The following is a 24,323-nucleotide window of genomic DNA, read 5'->3' as shown; positions in this document are numbered from 1 at the left end:
TACCATCAAGGCATCCAGGGAGTTCTTCATTCTTTCCAAATCTAATTTGTTAAAGCTGTCCGTCTTGCCTTTCTTCTAAGGGATGTCTCTTTTTTCCATTACACACACTCAGTGCCTCTCTTCAAACAGCACAGTGTTCTTTCGTTGCTATTCATGGGACAAACAAGTTGACTGATGAAGGGAATTCACCTGCAGAAGTGTCCAAGACCATCAGCACGCTCACATCACGACCCTCTAGTTGGTGGTGTGCCCTGTGGAGTGCTGCTGAAGTTGAGCTTTGTGTGCTCTGGGTTGGTCCAGCTCTCACAATGTGCAGATCTCTCCTAATGAAGGGGAGGGTAAATATCAAGCAGCAAGACTACTGGACTGGACAGCAAGCATCCAGGTTGCACCAGCCTCGGTGGCTGTCCTCTGTACGTTGTCAAGGGGGCTTTTGGGAGAGAGCATAACGAACCTCTCAACTTCCCATACATCTGCATCCACTCAGAGATTGGTAGGATCTCCATTTTCTCTGCTTGTTACGTTTCATTTGAACAAAGTAGCATCACTACTTTGCTTTCCAACTTGAAGGGACCATCTTTAAACCAGGGGGAAGAACCTCCTCGTTATCTCACTGAAACCCCATCCCTCTCCTGACCAAATGTGTGCCTGCAGCACATAACTGTTGATTGTGGTAGATGTATTTCCTCTCATGTGACTGAGGTCTGAGGTGGGAGTCGACTGTTGTAAGGTCACTGGAGGAAGTGCCCTGCTTGGGGGAGTGTGAAAAAAAAACAACTCTTGAGCCTTGATTTAAAGCAGAGGACTTGTGTGAGCCATTAGCCTGTTCTTTAAGTGTGACCTTTGATATGCATAGATTTTGCTGAAATTACCTTCCAACCCTCTTCTTGAAGAATTCAGCGAGATCTTTACTCTCTTGCTCCGCACCGATCAGGTATAGCTGCCAAACAGCTCTCCTTTGTTGTGAACAGTGAGCATGCCATGCCTCCTAGTGAGGGTGACTTCTGTACCAACCAACTATCCTTTTGCAGTTAAGATCTTTAGCATATGGATACAAAAATGTTATTTTTTTTCCTTCATCTGTTTTTCTTAACGGTGGAGAAAATACTGCGGTATTTCTAAGCTGTCCCTAAAATTGGACAGTTTAGATAAATAAATTCTTAATGTCTGTGAGCTAAGATGGGAAAATGGGAGTGTTAGAATGGAAAAATACCAACTGTTACTTTACCTCCATTTGAAATTAAAACTGCAAAAGTATAATAGCATCTAGTGTGCAGTTGCACAAATGGCCCTAACTTAACAGATGCCAAATATTCACCTGTGAGAGTGCCATAGTGGCTTTTTGGATGTGTCTGATTTTATTCTCCTTTTTAACCAAAAGAAAGACAGATTTCCCACTGGTACTTTGTCAGTATGTATTCTGAGAGACTAGAAAAATGTTGATGTTTTGAAGTGCATTTCCTCTAGAAAGCAGTGCAAGCCTGATAGGTTTTCTCTCAGCCCAGCCTGGATGTCTGTGCAGTGTGACTGACTTGCATAGTCCAGGGTGCTATTCTTCTTCATAAGACTTTGCTGACAGATCTGTCTAATGCATGCATGCACCAATCCATCTCATTTCTATTGTGTTATTTAGTTTTACATAGCTTTCGTTATGAATATTAAATAGTAATGAGAACATACTGTGCTGCTGATCTAAGCAAATTGGACACAAAGTGAGTTAGCTTATTTTAGGACTACTTGTGTGTAATCATTGCTGACCCTTTTTTGAATGTGTCCCATTTCTTTGTATTATTGAAGCTTATTGGGTGAGAAAGCTCTTTTAGCAGAAAATCAGCAGTTCTGAGCCAGGATCTGTGAGTGCATCTGGGCCCAGCTTCAACCTGAGATGATAATGGCTAAGCTCACAAACTGCCAGCGTGACTTGCAGCTGTATTGTTCACCGTGTAGTATCTAGAGCTGGCCATATATGCTGTCACTTTGCCTCTTAATAGTATGAACCTGGGGTTCATTGCAGGAAGAGGGCATACCTGTGGCAGTTTGGTTTCTTTCAGTGGAGTGATAATCATGGCTTCATTTAATCACTGTGTGTTGGAGATCTCTCTAGCTGTGAGAAACATTTGGTAAGTTCATCATTACCTCTAGGTATTAAACCCTTACAGGGCAGCGTTTCTTCAGTACTTCAAAGCTGTTGTACTGAGTTTCCAAATTTTGAGGACTAAAAGTTTCCAGGACAATGGGCATCATCTGTTTGTTCTCCAGTGCCTCCCATGTCCTCTGGAGACTTTGTGCCTTCTGCTGTGCCTGCAGCCCTCGGGCAGTGCACTCAGCGGGGCTGTTTCATTCAAGGCTGCAAAGCACTTAGAAGATTGGATGCTGATTTTAGAAATAACAAGGTACAAGCAGCAGTTGAATTGCCTTGATATTTTACTGTACAGTGCCAGACAGGGACTGAAGTGCCCTGTCTGGCCTGAAGTGCACTGTCTGCTCTGACGTGCAGCTCTGGGCGCCCCGGAGGGGGCTGGCAGCAGCACGGCAGAGGTGACCGCGCTCTGCCTGCTGGCTCCAGCCTCGGAGCAGGCTCTTTGCTTTCCTTGCAGACCCCGCGCCGTGAAAGAGGATAGAATGGTGTCCAAATCTAGCATCTTGAAATGATGCTTAATGATGATTAACTAGATGACCTTTATGGTCCCTTCCAACCCGAGCCATTCTATGAAATTACCCTGGGAGAGGTGTGAAGGAAAAGCTAGTCAGAATTACAAGTGAGGCAGCAAGCAGCAGGAGCAGATTTTGTGCCAGGTACTTATTTTGGGGAAAGTAGATCATTACTTTTGAAGCCATCTGTCTGAATTGCAGCAAATCTCACTGTAACTGATCAACAGTGCTAAATAATTAAATAGCACTGTTCAAACGCGCGTCTGCTCCTTCCTTTCATCTAGTTCATTTGCTTCTTGTGCTCGACAAGTACCTGCCTGCTGTCAGGAGCCGTGAAAGTGGCTGTTTATACCCACGCTGCTGGCCTACTTCCGAGCAGTTTGCGTAACGAGAAACCCCGTTATTTCTCCGGCCCAGCGATCCTCAAACGGGCTGCGTGGCGAGCTGCCAGCGGCTTTGTGCTGCCCATGCTGCCTCCCCCCTGCCGCCAGCTATGGCCTCCTCCTCTCCCACCCCGCGCTGAGGTGCGGCCCTCGCCTTGGGCACCCAAGGGTGGCGGAGGAGGGCCGGGGCGGCAAGTGAGCGCGGGGTGACCTACAAGGCAGCCACTCAACTCGCGTGTGGCCTTATTAGGCAAGCTGCCGTGGCGGTGTCTGGGGACAGAACGTGCTGGATGGCGGCGAGCAGCGCGCAGCCCCGATCCGATCCAGCCCAGACCCCGGGAGATGCGACCCAGTACCGCCGCGCCCGGAGGAGGCCGAGCTGCGTGTGGCAGATACCGGGAATCGTGCTAGAGGCGGCTTAAAAAACCCTGCTGTGTAAACGTTCATAGCTGTAGCTCTCTTTCCTGAAGTGTTTTTTTCACAGGCTTGGCTGTAACCTTGAGATTCACGTTGTTATTCCGTATACCGAGTGCTTTGCAGTGCTCTTTCTTAGAAGTCTGTTTTCATTCTTTATTGTGCTGTGGGCTTTTAGAGAGACACCTGAACAAAGAGGAATAATTTTTTTCTGTGTGACTTCAGGACTGTTTCTCCCCTCTTCTCATGCACTTTTATGCCCTTTATTGGAAGGCTGTATTTTATTGGCTAAAGGAACGGTCCTGTTCCCTGGAGAAGGGGAATATTGGCACCCGTTGCGTGCACATAGACCAGGACTTGACTAGGTTTCATCATACCCACCTCATAAAAACTGACTTTTATGTGGAAGAAGGCTTTAAAAAAAAAAAAAAAAAGGCTATGTGTTATTCCTTTAACGAAATCCCCCCAGACCTTGTCAAGTACAGTACAGCCAGGTGCTGCATGGGCTTCCTGTGCAGCTCTGGTAAAGCTCCTCAGATCCGACTGGTGATTACCTTGCTATTAGCGACCGGTGCCCTGCACACACCTGGGGTTTTTGTAGGGGGCTTGGGAGCGTGTGAGAACAATAAAGAAATAAAGAGAAAAGGTCCTAGCTGCAATGAATTTGAACCTGCTCCCTAGACAAGTTGCTCCAGAACTGCAGCATCACTGCTAACCAGGTTTTATTTCCTCATGAATTTCTCATGAATTTTTGCTTAGCTGTGCTGGATGCAAATCAAGCCTTGTATGTGTGCTTGCTCACAGCGACGTTATTTTCAGTGACAGAGCTGGTAGCGAAGCTGGCCCACCTTTGACCATCAGTACTACAACAGAGCCTTTTTTTTTTTTCTTTATTGAATATTTAATTTTCTGAGGAAAGTATTGCAACATGCTATAAACAGGATGGGAGCTGGGGTCATAGGTTTGGTGTCTGCAAGGTTGCTGTCTGCCTGAGACTTGAAAATGATGGTTATATTTGAAGGTAAATATGCAGGAGTGTTAAGTGGCCTGTGAAATGTCACATCATTGTGGTAAACAAAATTGACGCTTTCCTTAGATGACTATTGAGAACAGCCAAAGAACTTTGTTATAAATTCTTTCTTGTGGTATGCACTCCTCTCTGCTCCCTTATTGGGCTTTTACTTGTGAGCAGAGATGCAGTTCAAGAGCAGCCGGGAGGAAGCTCCATAGCGCAGCTGTGCTTTTAGTGTTGATAGCTGCCCAGGGCCACTTGCCACTGCAGGGAAGGAGACAGCCTTGTGCTGGGAGGGTTGCACTCCGATGGAAGGTTTTCAGGAGACAAGAGACTGAAAGTGTCAGAAGACGGGGAAACCTGTCCTACAAACCCCGATGACTTGTTAGGAGGACAGGAGCTCTGCACTCAGTCTCTCCCAACAGAAGCTTGCACCCTTGGTCATTGCAACAGCTTCCATCATGTTACTAAACAAGAAGGTGCTGCCTGTGGCAAGACTTTGTTGTATGGTGTTCACAGAGGCTTATGCCATGCCTCCATAATCTGAACCGCAGCTCCTTTACAGTGGGCCATGATGTGAAATGCTCTCAGTCATTATTTGGCTAGGTAAATATGCTTCTTCCTCAAAGTCCTTGGGCTGCTTTGTCACATAAATGGTCCATACTGCTGGGACAGGAGATCCTGGCTTAACCCTCATTTCTAGCCATTTGCTAAGTCCGTCCCTGACCCTAGCATGGTACACATCTGAGGTGTTCTTTTACAGTTTCAGGCTCACAGACAAACAGGTCTGACTCAGACTCAATTTGGATAAACTGTGTGCCTCAATGGTCTATCTGATTACAGAAGTGCAATCTGTCTGTGGCCTTTCAACTTCATTTAAGGAGCTAGTGTAGTCTTATCCTACTGTTCAACAGGAAAACCTTGAAGATCTTTAAATTTGCTACAGTTTTGACATAACAGTTTCGTGAACAGTGGTATCTGGGAATATCAGGGGAAATTACCTTCACCTTTCCTATTCTGGAAATGTGTTACAAGATTGAGAAGTACCAAAATCTCCTTTCAGGAGCAATTCACTGCTAAAATTAATGGTTTGAGTGAGTTTTTGTTAAATCTGAAATATTAATCAGAGACTGAAAGTTTTTTTTTCATTTTGTTTTTATGATGTATAGAAAATACCTGTTGTTCTCCCATTTTCCAGTACAAGAATAAATACTCAGTACAAAAAAAAAAATCCATATTCTTTTTAACAAATCTGTCACCTTATACTCAAAAATCTTAGCCCTCTTTATGACTCTAATCAGCTTTTCTGTTCTGTGCATGTGACCCATTTTTGAACTGTCACACAGGTGCTACAATGCTGAAGTTTACCTGAAGACTTGTCCAAAACATAATCAGTAGTCAAGCAGCAGGCATCATTCTGACAGAATCATTATTCGAAAATTGTTGCACGGTGGAAATGAGAAAAAGCAAAGTGAAAATGATTAAACTTGATTCCTGGTATGGTAACATGTCAGGAAACTTTATCTTGGTTTAAAAATCTGTGCAAATGGCCTCCCCTTAGGAAATGAGAATATTGCTTGCCCGTGTAAATGGGGTTTGGGCAGAGAGGACAAAATTGACAGGCATTGCCAGTCCCAGATATGTCCTGTATTTTCAAGCAAAGATGCCAAGGATGCTTGCACGTCTTGAGACAATAACTTGCTGCTAAGTGATTATGCTACTTAAGAAATCTTCTGTTACACTTTTGACATGTATTTTAACTTTGGGTTAAATCACTTCTTGTAATTACTTCTGCCTTGGCAGAAGTTGCCGGAAGGTGGGGGAAAGAGGAAATAGGAGAGGCTCTTCTAGTACCTCCTCACTTACCTTTGGAAGCACAAGTCTGCATGCTGAAAAGTGACAGGGTATGCTTGGGGTGGGTGTGTGGCCTGGAGTCTGGGAAAGGTCAGGTGGAGTGATGGAAAAGAGTGGGCTGGTCTAGTCCTCTTTTTTTAAACCCTCATTCCTGAGAACATCCACAGCATCTCAGATCTCAACACATCTCACAGGGTATTGCTATTCCAAGCGCACTCTCTCCTTGTCCAGGAGCAGGGCAGTGGAATAAAATTTATGAGCTCCTTTAGACCTCTACGCATGAAGTGTGGATGCAAATATTATTTCATGATCTTGTTTTTATAGATCATTTCAGTTTTCCATGCTGCTCAGTCCTGTTTACCTAACTAGCACATTTGCTGAAAGTTTCTTTGCAATCACTGTGGTGTTTTTTTTCCTCAGTGTTCTTGACTTTTTTTTTTTTTCACTTTTTTATTTTTAGACTTCCTTCAAACAGCTGTCATGGGCTTCTTTGATTTTTGTTTTTATGATAACTGCAAGTCATAACAAAGTATCTGGTTCTCCTTATCACACAGGAACATATCTAAATATAAATTCCTAAGTGATCAAAATTTAGAAAGAAAAAAGACTTGATCTTCGTGGGACCTGATTCATTACTCTTCAGTGCTTTGGGGTTGGCAGCCCTGTAAGTTGGGAACAGCTTTGCAAGCCATTTAAACTCCAGCTTTGATTACAATGATTAGTTTTGCCAGACAAAAGGAAGATATTTTCCTTCTCTTCCTGTGGGAAGCTTCAGAACAACATTTAGCTGCCAGCTGGTCTTTCATGAGCAGTCTCAGATTGGAAATGTATGCATGCTTAACCTCTAGCTCTTTGCCCAGATGACTGCAAACTTAGCTTCCAGCTGGGTTTGCCCCCCTTTCCAATAGCTGAACTGTTGTTCTCTTTTTTTGTTTGCTTATGTTGGAGGCCACAAATGCTCAAGAATTAATGATGGCATGGAGGACAAGAACATTACTACTGATTTGTAACTCAGCCTTGATAACATTGTTTGGCTCAGCATACTTCTGGGTCCTGCAGACTGGATCATTTTAAAGGAAAAAAATACTCTTCCTCCTTCCTTCATCAAGTGCTCGGAGATGGACTTCTTCTCTTATGGAAAAGACTTTCTCTCAAACCCACTGTTTCCAAACAAGTAGCAATAAACTGAATCCAAGGCTTCCTTTCTTTATACCATTGTTTGACACTGCTGACTTACTGTTCTTACCAAGGTATCTGCTCCACTCCCAAAGCTGGTTAAGGGTCCATACAGAGACCTCTCCTGCAACAGCAGACCTCTTTGACCCTTACGACTTTAAGACTTAATATTAGAAGCAGTGTTGGCACATACACCATGTCTTGAGGTGAAGCAGAAGTAACTCTGGGATCACAGATTGTGCACAGCATCAGGCGTTTTTCTGTCTTTCCACAGCTCTGTGTGATTTACCTTCTGCACCTCCTTCACCAGACAGATGCTGAGGACAAAACATTGGAGATGATGAACAGCAGTGGGATGCGGGGGCCTGCCCTCTCCCTCTGCAGATACACACACCTCCTCTGCCTTACCAGACATCAGAGGCGTGGGGATGACGATCAAGCTGAGCTAGCCTCCTTTGTTAGCCAGAAGGGTTGATCTCTTTCCTGATCATAAGGTCCCATGCCTTTTCCTTTGTTCTGGCACCTCGTGAAAAACATAACATACCCAGCAAAAATGAAGGGAGATGTTTACTACCAGTGTGGTCATCGGAGTGGGTCACTAAGGGAGCAGGGCCTAGCAGGGGTCCTGCAGGTAGGGCTGTCTGTCTGGGCAGCCGTGAGCTATTGCACCAGCTCAGCTGTCAGGACTAACTTCTTCTCCAACCCTTCTAAAGATTACAGCCATGAGATTTATCAAATGAGTGCTATTTATCTGTGCTTTATGAAAAACAGTTCCCTTACTGTGTAACAAATGAGTTACAGGTGCTTAAAAACGCTACAGGTAGTAATGCATCCACTCAGCAGATCAAGTGAGAAGTATTCATATAAGCAGGGTTCAGAAAGAAGGGATCTTTTTGGACCTGGGCCTATCTTTTATTGGTTCACCTGCACAGATACTGGTCCACAGTGTCCAAAGTAGGTGTTACCTGCATTTTCTTTGTTAGCTCTTCACTCACTGTCTCATTTGTGTGTTTTAAGCATGTCAGCACTTATGCCTAGACCATAAGGTGGATTTTCAGGTTAATGGCAAATTTGAACAAGTGTTGACAGATTATATGTGTATTTACTGCTTTCATATTTTCTAGGCCTGAGTATAGCTGGTCCAGAGGGCACGGCAGTGTTTGGGCCCTTGTCCTGTGTGATGGTGTGGTGAAGTGGTTAGAATTAGATGCAAGAGCCAGTAAGGTTACAGGCAAAGGACAAAATGCAGCGTGTAGCTTCAGATACTTTTGATCAGAGTTACTACTTGGGGAATCAGGAGCTTCAATGACAGATCCCAAGTCTTGGGCTACTCATGCTTTAAGGAGTTCTGTATGGTTGAAAGGCTCACAGCCAATATTTGTGCTTCTGTTATGGCCACTCTAAGATTATTCACGTTTAAAAATAAATAAAAATAGTGACATTAGACAATATGGAGCGCATATTCTTATATCCATTGCAAAAACTTGTTTGTGCAAAAAGCTGTAGTTTTGATGACCTAGACAGGCTAAATACAACTTCATGGTGAGCCAACAAAAAATCAGTAGTTTTCTGAGAGATTATATTTTTCACTTGTGGTTCACCAGTCTCTTTCACAGCATTATTGCTTATACTTTGTCTGTTCCAAACATGGATCGGGGTCCTGTTATACCAAATATCACACAAATGGGTAAGCAAAGTCAAGAACTTCAGTCCTGTGTTTGTAGACCATCTCTTCGCTGTCCTGACAACCTCAGTTTTGCATCAAGTTTTCCACCGATGCTGGCTGTAATCTTTCTGAAGAGAAGAAGTGTGTTTGGGGTGGCGAAGCTAGCAGGCAGTCACTGCCTTTGGTTGGCTGGATGGGGTTAAGTGTGTGGATCTGTTCCAGTCAGGTATTTAATGTGCTTTGTGGGTGATCAGGTAGTTTGGTGTGGAAGATCGAGCCAGGGTTATTGCACCATTTCAAACAAACACTTCCAGACTTTCCAAAAGGAATCTGACTCCTCACTTGGATCCAAAATCCATCGACTCCATTTAATAAAAAAATAATAAAAAAAAAAGGTAGCTAGACAGACAGTATTTATGCAATTTTACACCTTCTGTCTCAAATTAAAATATTTTGAGTTGTGGTGTCTGTTCTTAAGTTCCCACCCCCACCAGTAATTTTGCTCATATGTTATCCATAAATCTTGTCTATTTTAAACGTTCCAACTAATAGTTGGGCAAACGTTTAGCATAATGATATGATTAACAGAGTCCATTTTTTGGCAGCCTGGATACTGTTTTTCTTCAGCAAGCACTGCAGTTTATCCTGGTCAGAGATAGGAAGAAATTATTCCTCTTTGTGGAGGATTCTTTTTTTTTTTTTTTTTTTTAAATGTGAGGATTTAGGGGTTCTGCATTCATTTTGCAGGAATATAATGTGTGATTTGGCTGGATCTTTGAAGTGGTAATATTATAAATCTTCCAATCACCATTGCCCAATCTGTTTTAGCATTCATGTGCCTAATTTCTGTTTGTAATCTGATTACTGGCTTGAGCTGCTCCAGCTTGCAGCCTATTGCTATGCATTTACTGTACTCCCTGGGACGCGATAGCCTGACAGCTCCAGTCCTGTGCTATGAAAAATCTCTACACGATATTGCTAAGACAGGCCTAAGGGCTGTGGCTGGTGGAGAATTAGCTGCTATTGTAGTTTCTCTTTGCTGAATCCTTTGTTTGTGCAACCATGTTCAGAAATCCTTGGATCTCCAGCTATTTGGGAAATGTTAAATACTCTGAAGAGCAAGGTAAGAGTTCAAAGTAGATAGGAGAAAACATAGTTCATTTGCGTGCTTTTAATCTCTCTTGTGTGGTTGTATGTGTAAATATTGTTTGACTGGCTCTCCTACAGCTACATTAGCTACTTTACTGATCAGTATTCAGTTAGTCACCTAGGCTATTTCGTTATTTCCTAAAGGACACTTCTGAAAGATCCGATTAGATGGATCTTCTAATTAGCTTAGCTTGCCACCGATTTAGGGCCTTTAAATATACTAAATAACAGTGGAAGGTTGTATCGGATATATATATGTGTATTTAATTCAGCATTTTTAATTTCCTATGAATTAATCTGGGTATGGATAGTGGTTTTATCTGATAGTTTGTACCAAAAGGGGGGGGGGAGGCTCGACTAACCAAATGGTTAAACTTAAGAGCAAGTTTGATTTTCACTTCAGTAAATATACTCTTAAATACAACTATTTAAAATTATTTTAATGGGGTTACGTGTATGTTTATAGTTCTTCAACGAAAGGAAGGAGAAAATGCTGTTGCAATCATTTTCATTCTGTGTCTGAGGTACTATGAGGGTTTTTTAAATTAACCATTGAAATGAGACTGTTAAACTGATGTTTCTTTTGTGGGCTTATTTATTTTCTTTTGAAGTAGGATTGTTTTTCTTTTTCTCCTGTGTTTGTATTCGATTGTAACGCTTCCATATTATAGTGAGTAAATTTTATTGGGCTTTAATCCTCCCACATGGGGTTTAATTAGAACAGGAGGAAATGCATAAAATATCAAAACTGTGTAGTAGAGCATAGTTCTCTGGTTGGGTTTTCTGTTTATTTGTGTGTGGGAAGAGAGCAGCTTGCTCTGTGAAATATGACAGAGTTTTAATAGGTTTTTGAGGCATTATAAAAGTGTATGAATATTGCAAAATGTGTTTAATGGGTAGCAAAAGTCAGAACAGCTTGTCTGCCCCGTCTTAGCAGCCCTTCTCCCTCCCTTCTCTCACTGAAGCAATGAAAGCTACTTTCTTCCCCTCTCATATCCCCTCTTTATTTTTGGCCAGGGTAGGGAGAATTTCTCTGTGGTCTACTTGTGGTTTTCATGGTGGACAGCTGTTTCAGTGCCAAAAACTATACGATGGGTGGTTATCCCGTTAGAATGGCTATAAATTTAAGATATGCCTGGTTCTGATTAGCTAAACTGATATTGAGCTGGGCTTTTTAAATTATTGCATACTGTTCTAACAGTAATGTAAAGCTGGCCTTTTTAGAGATACTTACAGTATGCAGTATTCTTTGCTTTTTACTGCTCTGGTGTAAAATACAGTGATTTATATACCATTCATACTGTTTTTCTTAAAATACTCTGTTTTAGCCTGACAAGATGTTTCTTTGTAATCTGTGTGCTTTATTCTCCATTTACTTGGAAAGAGAAGCTGAATGTTAACAAAAACAGGAAAAAGCTGCTTATTAAAGCTGAAGAAAGCTATTAGCAAAATTGCTTGAAATTTTTCAGTGACTTGTAGCAAATGCCTAAAAAATGCCCTTTTGCATATTTTAGTCTCTTTATAAAGCTGTTAAAATTATCTTTTTCATTTTTTTTTTTTAAATCTGTGTACCTGGTGAGGTGGCAGGGGGAAAGAAGTGGAAGAGCAAAGAAGGGAGTAAAGTTTTGAAAGGCATAGAGAAAAGATATGTTTTTTTAATTAAGGCTCATGTTGTTCGCTAGAATAAGCTTAATTAAACCCTTTTTGCAAAAATAATAAGCATCCTACCTAGATTTTAAAATGTTTTTTGCTTGCAAAGTAAATTTATTATTATTTTTTTAATAACACAAGACTATATTACAAAATGTTGTTGGACAGTTAACTCTTCCTTTATATAGTTAAATCTGAGTTCTGCAAACAGTAAAAGGAATGTTGCTCCTTTTGAATTGTTTTGAAGTTTTTGACTGAAAAATAAGGTGATCATTATGTCAGTGAACAGCTGTTTATTAATTTGGGGTCTTGGCTGGCTGACTTAATGCAGATGGAGACCCGAAGCCATTTTCGCATTGGGAATACATTTTTAGTAGCTGCGTGTGTTTTTCAGCAGCAGTTACAGACCAGGCTACCCTGCTTCCTGGCTAGCAGTTGTGTAAGGTCTCTTAATAGCATCAGCACTGCTGAATGGAGGCACCTGGTACTTGGAGCACTGGTCCCCCTTGCTGCTGGTCATCATTCATAGGCCCTATGATGATGCTCTTGACTGAAACATTGAAGAAGTCAAATCTGGGGAGGGAGATGGGAGATTGCCTGTTGCTTGCTTTGATTCAGAAGGGTTTGGGAACTGGTGGTTTTGTAATACACTACATCCTTCTTGAATTTCAGGTTGTATCTCATGTGATTTTGCTCTCGGCATATCATGTGATGTGTTCCACTCTGATAACAAACAAATCCTAAGGTTATTTGGAAAAAAAATGGGACCTTCCAAACAGTGGACAACCTTCAGAAATATTTTTGTCATGGATGGCCTGATAATGTTGCGACAAATCTTCAGCTGGGCATCTCTGATTTCTTCAGTGAATATGCAGTTTTTATAGTATTGATAGGCTGCAGCCAAAAAGGCTCTTGCTGCCTGCTGCATTTTTTATTATCAGAGTGCTTTATAAACATACCTACTGTCCATTTTATAAGCATGGAAACTGAGTCAAGCAGTTTCAATGATAGCCTCAGGCTGCAGTGCTACACTGAATACTAGGATCAGAACAGTAGAAGCTTCACCGCTTTATGGAACTGCCATATGTTTTACTGTCTGTACTTAGTTTTGCAAAGGTTTGGTTTATCCCCACCTTGGGCATGCCAGCCTATGCTCCTTTAGAAGAAAGGCCTTTGTACAGCTTTTTGCAGGGGAAGAGCACTATTACTGGAGATTATAGGCTAGTTTCCTAAAAGTTCCCCATTTATAAATAACTTAGTGAAGATGCTTTTTTCTTTTTTTTTCACAGATTTTGGCAAAGGAAACTCAGTTAGATTCAAACCTTCACGATTGCTCCAAAGGAAGAGAGCGTTAAGGTAAGGTCAAGTTTGTCTTGCCTAGGGAAGGTGACCAGTTGCATAGCTGTAACTTGCAGTCATTGCTTGAATCTATGCTTACTTGATGATTCTTGGTCCTCCCATAAGACCAAGCTTTGGTGGATGCTCTGAACAGTTATTGAAAACACCAGCTGCCTCCGAAATAATCGTGTGGAAATTTACAACAGGTACTGCCAAGGGAAGAGTCCTGCTCTGCACTCAGCCTCCTGCAAATGCACTGCCCCCTTTTCTTAAAAGGCACGGACGCAGTACAGACATTTAGTGAACCAGCTTGGAAAACTGATCTGTCCGACAAACAAGGTGGTCGAGGTGGGGGGAATTACTCATCCAGCTGTGCAGACAGCTTTGTCAGCACATGGGAGGGGACCTCATGGAGATGAATGAGGGTTGATGTGTTGTCTGCTTCCATGCGGGGCACTGCTGCCTCATGCCTGCAGTCTCAGGGCACGATTCCACAAGGCTGGGTAAGGTGACACAGTTCACGGTTAAGCAAGGTGGCAGGTCATTTGTCCCCTCTTTTCCCATCTTTACTTCAAATGTTCTCTGGTTTCCACCTTCATGCTTGCTGGACTCACGCATTGCAGAGCGTAGGGGAGGTGAGGGAGCTGGGAACTGCCCCTTGCCCTAGAAACCAGCTGTTTGCTGGCTCACCCAGACTCACATTTGCAAGCATCCTCTCGGTGGGACTCCACATCAGCACACACCTTTCTTCTTTAGCGTTTCTGATCCCTGCCATGCTGTGTCTCTTAGGCACTGGAGAGAAAGAGAGGGAACAGGTGTAGGAGATGCATTGTCTTACAAAAGGCAGGTAGGGGAAAACCAAAATAAGAGTAGGGAAGGATGCAACTGTGGAGCAGATCTGTTATTTAAGAATCTAGAGAAGGAAATTCTCCTGGAGGTAGAGCAAGAGAAGAATAATGAATGCCAAGCACGTACCTGGCAGATGCACAAGTGGATTGCCATGTATGTCTTTCAATCTCAAAATCTCAGTATATCCCATAGCTTTAACCCAGATGGCAGAGCAGTGTTACTAGTGGCATTTGGATCAAACTTCTGCTTGCTTCTGGGCATGTAACTAGGTTAGTGGGACAGCTATTTAGAAACTGTATGCTGCTACTGCAGCAGATGGAGTTTTCAGATTGGAATCCCTGATGTATAGAAGGAGCCTGCACTTGGGAACCTGCGGGAGCAGTCTAACTACTGAGACCGTCAGATACTCTACTGATGCCGCATTATACATTGTTTTTAAAGAAAAGCTATTGAAGTTGTGAAATGCTGTTGTCTGTGTTTTAATAGTAATCATATGAATTCCTGAAAATTGAGAAGTATGAATTACTTGGCAACCTGAGGCCAAACCACACGCAAGTCCCTTGTGAAACGAGCTTGTGGGAGCTCATGCTGTTGATTGTATTTCGTGAACCATACTCATGGGCTATAGTCCAGGCAAGCAAAGGAGGAGGAGGTGCCCTTTCAGTAGCCAGTTTTAGCATGGTCTTTAAGAAGAGGGCATCCTTTCATGCTTCTAAGACCTGTTTTGTTTTGTTTCATTTTTGATTTAGAGAAACCCAAGTATGCCTTAAATTATTTTTGTAATGAATGCCCATAGTCTAGCAGTGGAGTGCAGAAGCTCGTGATGCTGCTGGTCAGAATCTGCACCTACATTTGTAACATGACACAAGAAATTAAGGAAAATGAAGTTGAGTAGATACAGTTGAGATACTTGTAAAACAGAGCTGTTGATGAGTTTGAAGGTACAGTATACCTGGCAATCTAAGTCTGACTGACTTTGTACAAGCAACTGAATTGATGAACTGTTCCTTTATCAAATAAACTAATAAAACAAGGAGATATCTAGGTAGTCCTATTTGAGGGAAAAAGGGAAGTCTTGCTGAGGAATTACTTATGAGCAGATATTTTTTAAAAACTCTTTTGAATAATTTCCTGAAATTATTTTTTAAAACTACTTGGAATTACTCCAACATCATTTTGACTCAATTTAGATTCCTAATGAATGTTCTTTTTGAATATGTGACGTCCTAAATACACCTATTTCAGTTTTAGAACTGACTTTATGTATGTACCTATAAATAGGCAATTGCTTAGATTGACTGTATCATCTTCAGAACAGTGCTCTGTCCCTGAATTCTCTGTGCAAGTGAAAACAATGTAGTTGATGCATCAGTTGAAGACATTTTTTTCTAATGTGTAAATTTTTAAAACAAGCAATGTCACTTGCGCCAGAGTGAGCAAGTGTGTGTGTAAAAATGCCTCTGAAGAGGAAAAGCAAAAATGTTATGGATAAAATGGTCACTATGTGGAAACAGCTAATCATTAAAATAAATGAATAACTGTTGAAAGTCTGTCCTGAGTGGGAAGGGGAAGTGAGGGCATAAGAGAAACTGTGAAGGGACTTTCAAAAAGCAAGTAACCTGTGATATCATCTAGCCCAGCAAGGGTTAAGCTTAAGAAGTTTGTAATTATTACAAGAACTTGAATGAAATCTGCCAGTGAGCAGAGGCTGGAAGCCACCCTCAGTACAAAGGAGGAGGGAGCTCACATGCAGGAAGAACTGGCTGACCTTGAGTAATAGAAAAGGGATGTAATGTAATAACACTAAGTGCACAGTTGTACATTGGGGGCTGATAAATTTTTCTGTCACTTGCAACTGATGAAAGCAAAGCCTTGGCATATTAGTTTCTCATGCAGGATTGAGCAACCCATACATTGTAGTTATAAAAAGGCTAACATGTTGTAGACCCCAGCACTCATCTGGCTGGTCCTACAATAGTGCTTTCTTCATTAGAAGTCATCGTTTTGCCAGACACTAGCGAGACCCAGCTCTGGAATCAAGACTTTCCAATTCTGGTCACCATATCCAAAAAAAAAAAAGAAAAGACTTAAAATTGAGAATAAGTAGAGAATATTTTTATAATGGTCAATGAAATGGAGAGCCTGTCTTGAGGAAACTGAGTAGATGTGAAAAACTTCTGTTAAAAAAAAAAAAAAAAAGTAAGGTAACCAACTACACTGGCAAGAGACCAAAAGCATGTAACCCCAGTGAAAGACATTTAGGCTACGATTAAAAGCTCTCTAGCTTCAGAGTCCCTGGAACAATTTGAATGAAGGATGAGGGGAAACCTAACTAGTTTACAATATTTGAAAGTTTGTTGAAGATCCACAAGCAATCAAATAATGTCATTCTTTTTTACAACCTATGGGCTAGTAACAGTCCTGCTTCTGTATGTTTTTTCCTTGGAAATTCATGTGTGACACAGGCGCAGTGGTGGATATTAGTGCACAGTTAATTTAAACAGGGATTTTACTGCCTGAGTGAATGTTGCAAGTCCTGTGTTAATGAAAACTTGAGGTATTGCACTGTTGTCACAAGCATTACAGAAGCAATTGGGGATGCTGCCAAATAAACCCCAGGTATTCAAAAGTCGTAAGTTGGGTCCCTCAACACTTGGAGACAAGTCATAAGTAATAAAAATGTTTTGACAAAATAGATTTTGATTTATGGTTGTAGTGCAGTCATTCATATTTTTCAAAGTCATCCTCAGCCAAAAGAAGTAGAAACTGGTTTCAAATGGAAACTGGTAGTCCCTCAACCCTGGGGTTCTCAGTAAGAAAATGACATACTGTGAGGCTGATAAAAGCCATGAGTGCTTGCAATGTGGGGCTGGGCACATGGAAACTTGCAGTTAATTGTCTTAGTCTCTGCCCAGTCTCAGATGACACATGCACCCATTTGCTTATGGCCAGTACATGATATATATTTTTTAAGTTCCATTAAAGTGTTTTCACCCTGGATGGATGCACGGTCTTCTGTAACAGACAGCTTATTGCCGCTATTAATCTTCTATTTGCTGTTGCTTTTCTGTGGTGGCTAGCATTGCTTCTCTTGGCAGCACCTGGAATAATTTCTTTAAGTGCAGTTATTGGAGACAGTTTGCAGCAGGTGGCATGGTGCCTGGATGTGACAAAGCCCGGTTTCCTTATAGACATTTCAAGAGTTTAATTCTCTCCACAATGTCTTCTTACAAGGGAAGATTATTTGTAAATGATTAAGAAGCAAATACTTCTTGGAGTTCATGTAAAATATGATTGGTCATTATATTTAAAACTGTTTTCAATGAGAAATGTTCATCTGGAATAATGAGTACAAAAAAAAAAAGAAGACAATTTCTTCTTTTCTAACAAATATCCTTGATGAAAGGGTATTCAGCTGCTTAAAAATAAATGAATAAATAAAAGTTGTCCTAAGAAAGGATTTTCCGGGAGTAAGGCTGTGTAATTTATCTTACGAGAATGACAGCAACTTGTGCATCACTTCCATGGTAAAATGAAGAGTCTAGAATCACTGTGGGGATTTATATGTTACACCTGTCTACATAATTTACGGAACATCTTAAGACTAGTATATTTTTTCTGTGTCTGATTGGGATAGATTAGAAGTCATAATGGCAGAATACAGCAGGTCTTCATCCATTTTTAATAAATGGAGAATAGATTTCATTTTGTTCACCCACAAGGAGAAACACTCTTTCCAAAAAAAAAAAAAAGTCTTTGTAGACAATTAGCATCTGCTGTAGAGCATTACAATACTTCAATTTTAGAGTTAGAATTTGTATGTGTAATGAACATGTTTAAAGAGATTCTAATCTTATTTAAATAGGCATTTTTGCTGTTTTGAAGTGCAAGGTATAAAACTGAATGACCTGCTTGTATTAGTGGATTATGAGGCAAATAATATCCAGAGATCAGAGCAGTAACAACAACAGGGCAGTCAGGCAGAAGGCTTCTAGGTGTAGTGTACATACAGTACTGCATCTGATAAAATGTGTTTTAGTAGTTATGGAGAATCATTCTATGTAGATTATTTCAAATGTAATTACTAGTAGAGCATTTTGAAAGCAGTCTCTGGTCAGTAATTTAATGCAAAAATGTGTCATAGTCAGTTCCAAATAAGTTTCAAATTATGTTAGGTTTGGCTTTGTGAGTTTCTTGGGGTTGTTTCTTATTTCGTTCTTATGGAAAATATTTTCTTCAGTATCTGCTAAAATATCTTGCAGTAAATTGGTTACATCTTGGCTTTATTTGATTTGTAGCAGAAACAGCCACAGTTCTGTAAACCAGATGTTGCTTTCAGTTTTCAGAAGGAGTTCTCATTTGAAGATAAAGAAGAACTTGCAAACAGCACAAAGGATATTGATGCTAATCTCTTAGCAGTACTTCCAAAAGGTAGGTAAGGGGGACATGTTATGAACACAAGTGGTAATTTAACAGCATATGAAATTTAGTCTATTCAAGTGCACAGCACAGTTAAAATCACTTAAGGACAGCTGTTTTGTAAATGAGTTTTCCTTGTGAAGTATGATAGGGGATAAAATGGGATGAATCACAATGCTCTTTTACAAGGCTTTGTTATGTCCCTGCTTCATAAGGCTCAGTTTTGTTTAGCTAGTTTTAAACAGGTTAAAAAGTGGTTGAAATTCAAAACTTCAGAGAGGTAATCTAAGTAGATTAGTACTGAATTCAAAGCCATTAACTTGGCTTGTAGTCATAGCTCTTTCCAGTCATCCTCAGTGGTTGGTAGAATCGCTGTTTACGTGAGTAACTGACTACACACAGAATTTTAATCTTGCATGTACTACATAAGGTACATTTTGTTGCTAATGAGACCATTTTGGAGAAAAGTAGACCAGCAGTATTCTCACCACTCTTACCACTAACTCTGTTAAACAATTCAGCAGGTGGGTTGTGGCTAGCTTTGTGACTTGAGCCATCCAAGAAATTTTGTTTACAGTAGGTAGTAAATCTCACAATAGCCCAATTATTCTAGAAATTGCAGCTCTGGCATAACATTGTTTATAAGCAAGAAAAATAGCTCAAATATCCTGTCCCTCATTAGATTTTTTTTCTTCTTAAACTACTAAAGAAATAAAGCAGTTGTTTTGTTTTCAAATTTCTGTCTTACCTTGAATATCTTACAAACAGAATATCAGTGCCATCTTTATATTTTGATACAGTTGAGGTAGTGGAGAGAATTGAAATCCCCTTTAACTATTTAGAGGAAATCACAATCTTTTTGGAAGTAGTTATTGACCAATAAAGGATGGCATTTGAAGAGCTCCATATTCCATTCACGCAGGCATGTTGTAGATTTTAGAACTTCCATTAAAACTGCATTTGTGTTCATTTGAAACTGATGGTATTCACCCTTTTCACACAAAATACAGGGCTGGATGCACTAATCCCAGTGAAATAGAACTAACTGGCTTTCTCTTTTGTGTCATTTGTCGCAGCTTACTTCTTCCAACGTAACATTTAAGTAATGTGCTTGCTCTTGTAGTATAATCATTACAAATGTTTAAAAAGAGATTTCATTGGCATCGTGTTAGAATAAAATGATATGCATTTATACAGTACAGACTACATGTGAGCACCAGCCAGTAAGAATAAATAGCCCCTTGTTACTCCATATACTTAGCTTCACAGTCATGCTGGCCAAGATGGACAGTAAGTTAATTGTGAGAGCCTTCACTTGAGAATTTTTCTCTGTAAATTGCTTCTCAGTGAACTAGTTTCTATTCCAGGATGTCTCTTCTTTTCCTAAGAAATTATTCTTGTAATAAAGGCATCAGATAAAGGCATCAGACTAGACTCCAACAGAAGTTAGTAATGGGAACTGATGGTTACGTTACTTGAGTCCAAGCACTTTGTGCTTGGCTATTTGCCCCATCCAGGGGTTAACTTTGGTCCACATTTGCATGTGCTGGAAAATGAGAGGAGTATATTTAATTTTCAACTGACAGGGACAGAACTAATGTTCAAAGAGTCTAGCACATCACTGCCTGCAATTAAGCATTAAGTGTATTAGCATACCTTTGCTAGCATCAACAGAAGGTAAAAGCTTCCCCAGGCTGGTTTGTAGACTGTCACCTCTTCAGGTGGGGGAGGAGGAAGAAGGAACAAGATTGCTTAGCTTCACTAGTGTGTTAAATTTTCCTTAAAATGAAAATGTTTATACCTGTGTTGCAATGGTTATTTATGATTTCTGAGAAGGTATGCCTGTGGCAGGTATATTTTGATCCACCTTTACACAGACTTCATAAACATATATCCCTACCCTCTCCTAGAGACTTTTGGAAAGTTTAACTCAGTTCTTACAGCTTGTGTATTTAAGAATAAAATTTGCATGTGCTGGAACATGTCTGCAACTTTATCAACACGTGTCTGCTCTGCTGTTATCAAAGAGGCCTTCCAGCAAAAACATTTATATTCTGAAAGATTTCTGAATTCTATAAGAAGTCTATCACTTTAAGGATTTTTTTCATAAAATTCTTATAAGGTGCACTCCAAATGTACTTTTCGTTATTATTATGGGGTGAGACATGGAACAATTCTGCTTTTGCTAAATATCTGGTCTGACAAGGTAATTGTAGACCTTTTACTCAGTTACTGTAGACCTCTGGAGGTCTACAGTTACCAAAATTAAGATGCCTCTTGACAGTCTGCATTAGAGGATATCCTACCACAGCAACCTGCTCAACATTCTAAAATAAAGCTTGAAGCCGAGGGCTGTTCCTAAACTGTTGCTGTTCTTCCTCTTTCCCTTTACTATACTGACCAACAATGCTTATGAAGTGTTGGCATGAAGTATCTTCGATAAGGAGCTTTTACCGTGAAAAAAAATATTTTAAGCTTTTTAGTTTTTCTTTGTGTGCTATATCAGAATCACGTTTGCTGAATCAGATCTTTGTGCTACCTTTTAGGTAGAGGTGTTATTATTCTTTACGTTGTCATGGATGTCTTTGAGATGGTATGGTTTCTGATGGTAATGTGGAAAACCATTCATGAACAGATTGGAAACTGGCACCAGCACATTCAACCTGCAAGCCAAAAAAGAGAAACCTGATCACCTAAGCATGCAAGGGCCAACCAAAGTCCTTGGGAAAGAAACTTTTCCAACCAACTTTCATGATTTGAAGTCCTATATTTTATTTAGCAAAAATAAATCACTGGAGTAGTAAAAGACTTTTTTTTTTTTTTTTTTTTTTTTTTGTATGTGAGTTTTGGGTTTTTGTTTTTTCATTGTATAGTTGAAAAATAGTACGGGAACTGTTTTCACAACAAAAGCTCTGCAGATATCGGCCAACCTAGCTGAAATTACTGTCTGGAATCTCAAGTGTGGAAAAAGTGTAAGGCAGTCTAAAGTAGTCCCATGCTATTTTTGTCCCATCTTGTTTGGGAAGGTGTTGGAGAGATGCTTCATGAGTCCAGTGCTCTTTTTAGGACTGCAGAGCCGTAGTAGAATCTCTGGAACTTCAGCTAACACGTAGTGGGAGGGTGTTGAACTAATGCTGCTGGGAGCTCTTCAGAAATTCCAAATATCTTGTATGAGAATAACTTATAGGCAAGTTTCCTTTTTTTGAGAGGAAAAAAAAAAAAAAAAAAAGATTGATTAAATAAAGCTCAGTTTCAGAGCTTGACTAAAACTATGTAAAAGGCCTGTTCTCTGATGGTTTTAAGAACCATATCAATTGGTGACTAGGGAAGAGAAATGATCAGGATTTGGATGGAATGTGGTTTTATTAACTGTGAGCTATGGAGGTCTTTGACCTGTCTGAAGTGGCAGAACAATTACAGGTTTTGTTTTAACCATTTTATGTATGTACAAGCAACAGATGGAACAGAAAAACCCCAATATCCAGAGGACAAACTTAAAGAGAAGTAGGTTTGGCAGAGGTGAAAGCAAAGTATTTATGAGAAATCATTTCCTTCAGCGTGAATGTGAGACGGCTGGTTTCACGTGGATAAAGTCTTTGCTGAATACAGTTCCACTGCTAGCACAGCTGATTAGGCAGGGCAGCAGTGGGAACGAACCATTTATTGAGAGAAAAGTCTATGAAAATGCAGTGTAAGGGCGCATCTTTGCTTTAATCTTGGTTCAGCATGCAAATTTTCCATTGGCCAAGTCCAGTTCCCATCTGTCTCCAGCGATCTCTACCTGGAGCTTGTTGGCTTTCGGTGACTATCTTCATTTGCAGGTCAGCTTGGTCAGTAGTGGAGGCCTCAATCTGCTTTGCTGCAGGTGCTTAAGCTAGGCATGGAAGAGGTAACCCCTTGGGTTAGCTCTGTTATATCTAGCTACTCTGTGCTGCTAGTCACATCAAATGTGTGTATCTTCGATTTTTCATTGCATGATCATCATCAGTTTGACTAACCTGGCTTGAAAAATTCAAGTGGATAGTTTTAAACTGTTCTGTAAAACTGTAGACTGGGATTTTTTCAGAGTGCCCCAGATGATTTTTCCCGTGTATCCTGTATTCCCTGTTGGCATCCATCTGTAGCCTCAGGTGCTGTATTAATACCTCACTCATTTGCTTCTCTGAGTAGTCATGATGAGAATCCATTCAGTCTTGCTGATCAAAGGCATTCTACCTGGAGTCCTAGTGGCTTTTCAGCACGTAAGGGTAATAGGACAGCCAAAGCTAACAGCATCTGTCTGTATCTATCACTAACTGTATCTAGCACTATGATGTACAAGCACTGATAGTGACTACAGAAAACCACCTGGATATATGTGGCAGCTCAGCTGAAAACCTGACTTAGATTTGCCCATAAGCTCTAACAGTTGAGAAGGATAGGGAGGGAAACTGCACCTGACCTTTAAAAGGGTGGTGTTTCAGTAATGTTTAACTTAAGTATCTAGAGCTATGAAGTCCAGTAGGGAATAGAGCTGACAGAGTAGCTTTTACACTGGTGTCCTCTTCTAGACTCTCCTGAGTCATCAAGTGTTTCTGATGGCAGTCTTGGGCTGATTTATCAGGCTGTGGACTATAGTTTGCTTTAATTTTTGATCCCTGGGTAAACAGGATCAGAATGCTAGAGATGCATTGCATCAAAGTAGCTTTAGCTTTTGACTTTAAAAAAAATGCACACCTTTTAGCATCATGTCTTTGCTAAGGCAATGACATTTAGGGGAATTTGACATTCCCAGCCCTGCTCCAACCCACAGCATCCCTTGACAGCTTGGTTGGTTTCTCTTCCTGGTGGTAAGAGATCACACCACACTTGTTTACGTAGCACTCACTGCTCCAGTGTGGTTTGCGGACATCACTGATAACCATGCACTGCACATATGTGTATATATAGGGATTACTTCATCTATCATGCCTCCTGTTGGTTCACTACTGTTTTGTGAACTGTGACAGCTGTCTGCTAGCACATAACTCCACCTAGCAGTTTAGGGCAAGAGAGGGAAAGTATGTCCAACTAAAACTGAAAGGGAGAACCAGCAAAGTAGAAATGCAGAAATATCGTGAGAGTCCATGGTAGTCTGCACAGGTTTTCTCCAGCCATGAGCCACCTGTGGGGGGGAAGTAAGGAATAAGGAGCACCATTTTTCTCTTTAAACATGGTCAACAATCTTGTCTAGACAGGGTAAGCAATAACTCCATACTACCTGGTTTGGAAGCAGTTACTATCGCATGTAAGCTTGGTGTCACCTAATCAAAATATAATTTGTCCATTTTACACTAGATCTCAAAAACTGCTCAGGTGGCATAGCAGATTCTAGCGTAGCCTGGAAGTACTTGGAGGACTCCTTGGTGCCCATGTGCTTGATGCACTTGTGGCAGCAAGCTTAGTAAACTACCTCATAAGACAGAGGTAAATGCTTGTTACCAGACAAGAACTATGAGAAACCTCTTAACCTTTTTGACTGTTCCTTCTTATTCTGAAGTATTTTAGCAAGTTTCTTTGAGTTTCTGAAACTTAGTAGCTTATAAACTGTATAATCTTTTGTTGTCTCAGTTTCAGAATTAAGAAAACTGTTTGAACCAAACAACCAAGATTTTTTGGAAATGAAAAGGTAAAAAAAGAAAAAAGTCTTTGGCCCATAAAACAAAACACACAGCTTGTTTTGTTTCCTCCTCTTAGAAACTCTCCCCTCAAATCTTCAAAGATATTTGACTTCACATTTTTC

General features: G+C 40.6%; 1 protein-coding gene across 17 annotated transcripts in view; it reads left to right on the top strand.

The window, feature by feature from the left end:
* The window catches only part of SVIL (supervillin), a 137,694-nt gene that overhangs the window by 55,911 nt on the left and 57,460 nt on the right, over positions 1-24,323 (top strand). For 15 of the 17 annotated variants that reach the window (XM_035318896.1, XM_035318892.1, XM_035318889.1 and 12 more), the window contains 3 exons: positions 13,246-13,312; positions 18,483-18,574; positions 24,152-24,209. In XM_035318896.1, the coding sequence (XP_035174787.1) occupies positions 24,202-24,209 (8 nt within the window). In that variant the 5' untranslated portion in view covers positions 13,246-13,312; positions 18,483-18,574; positions 24,152-24,201. Of the gene's footprint in view, positions 1-10,094; positions 10,281-13,245; positions 13,313-18,482; positions 18,575-24,151; positions 24,210-24,323 lie in introns of those variants that run through there. The other 2 variants (XM_035318888.1, XM_035318898.1) reach the window with 2 other exon arrangements.

Source organism: Oxyura jamaicensis, chromosome 2, assembly GCF_011077185.1.
Source record: "Oxyura jamaicensis isolate SHBP4307 breed ruddy duck chromosome 2, BPBGC_Ojam_1.0, whole genome shotgun sequence".
NCBI classification, from domain to species: Eukaryota; Metazoa; Chordata; class Aves; order Anseriformes; family Anatidae; genus Oxyura; species Oxyura jamaicensis.
The sequence above is the reverse complement of the archived record's forward strand: the minus strand, read 5'-3'. Positions and strand labels throughout refer to the sequence as shown.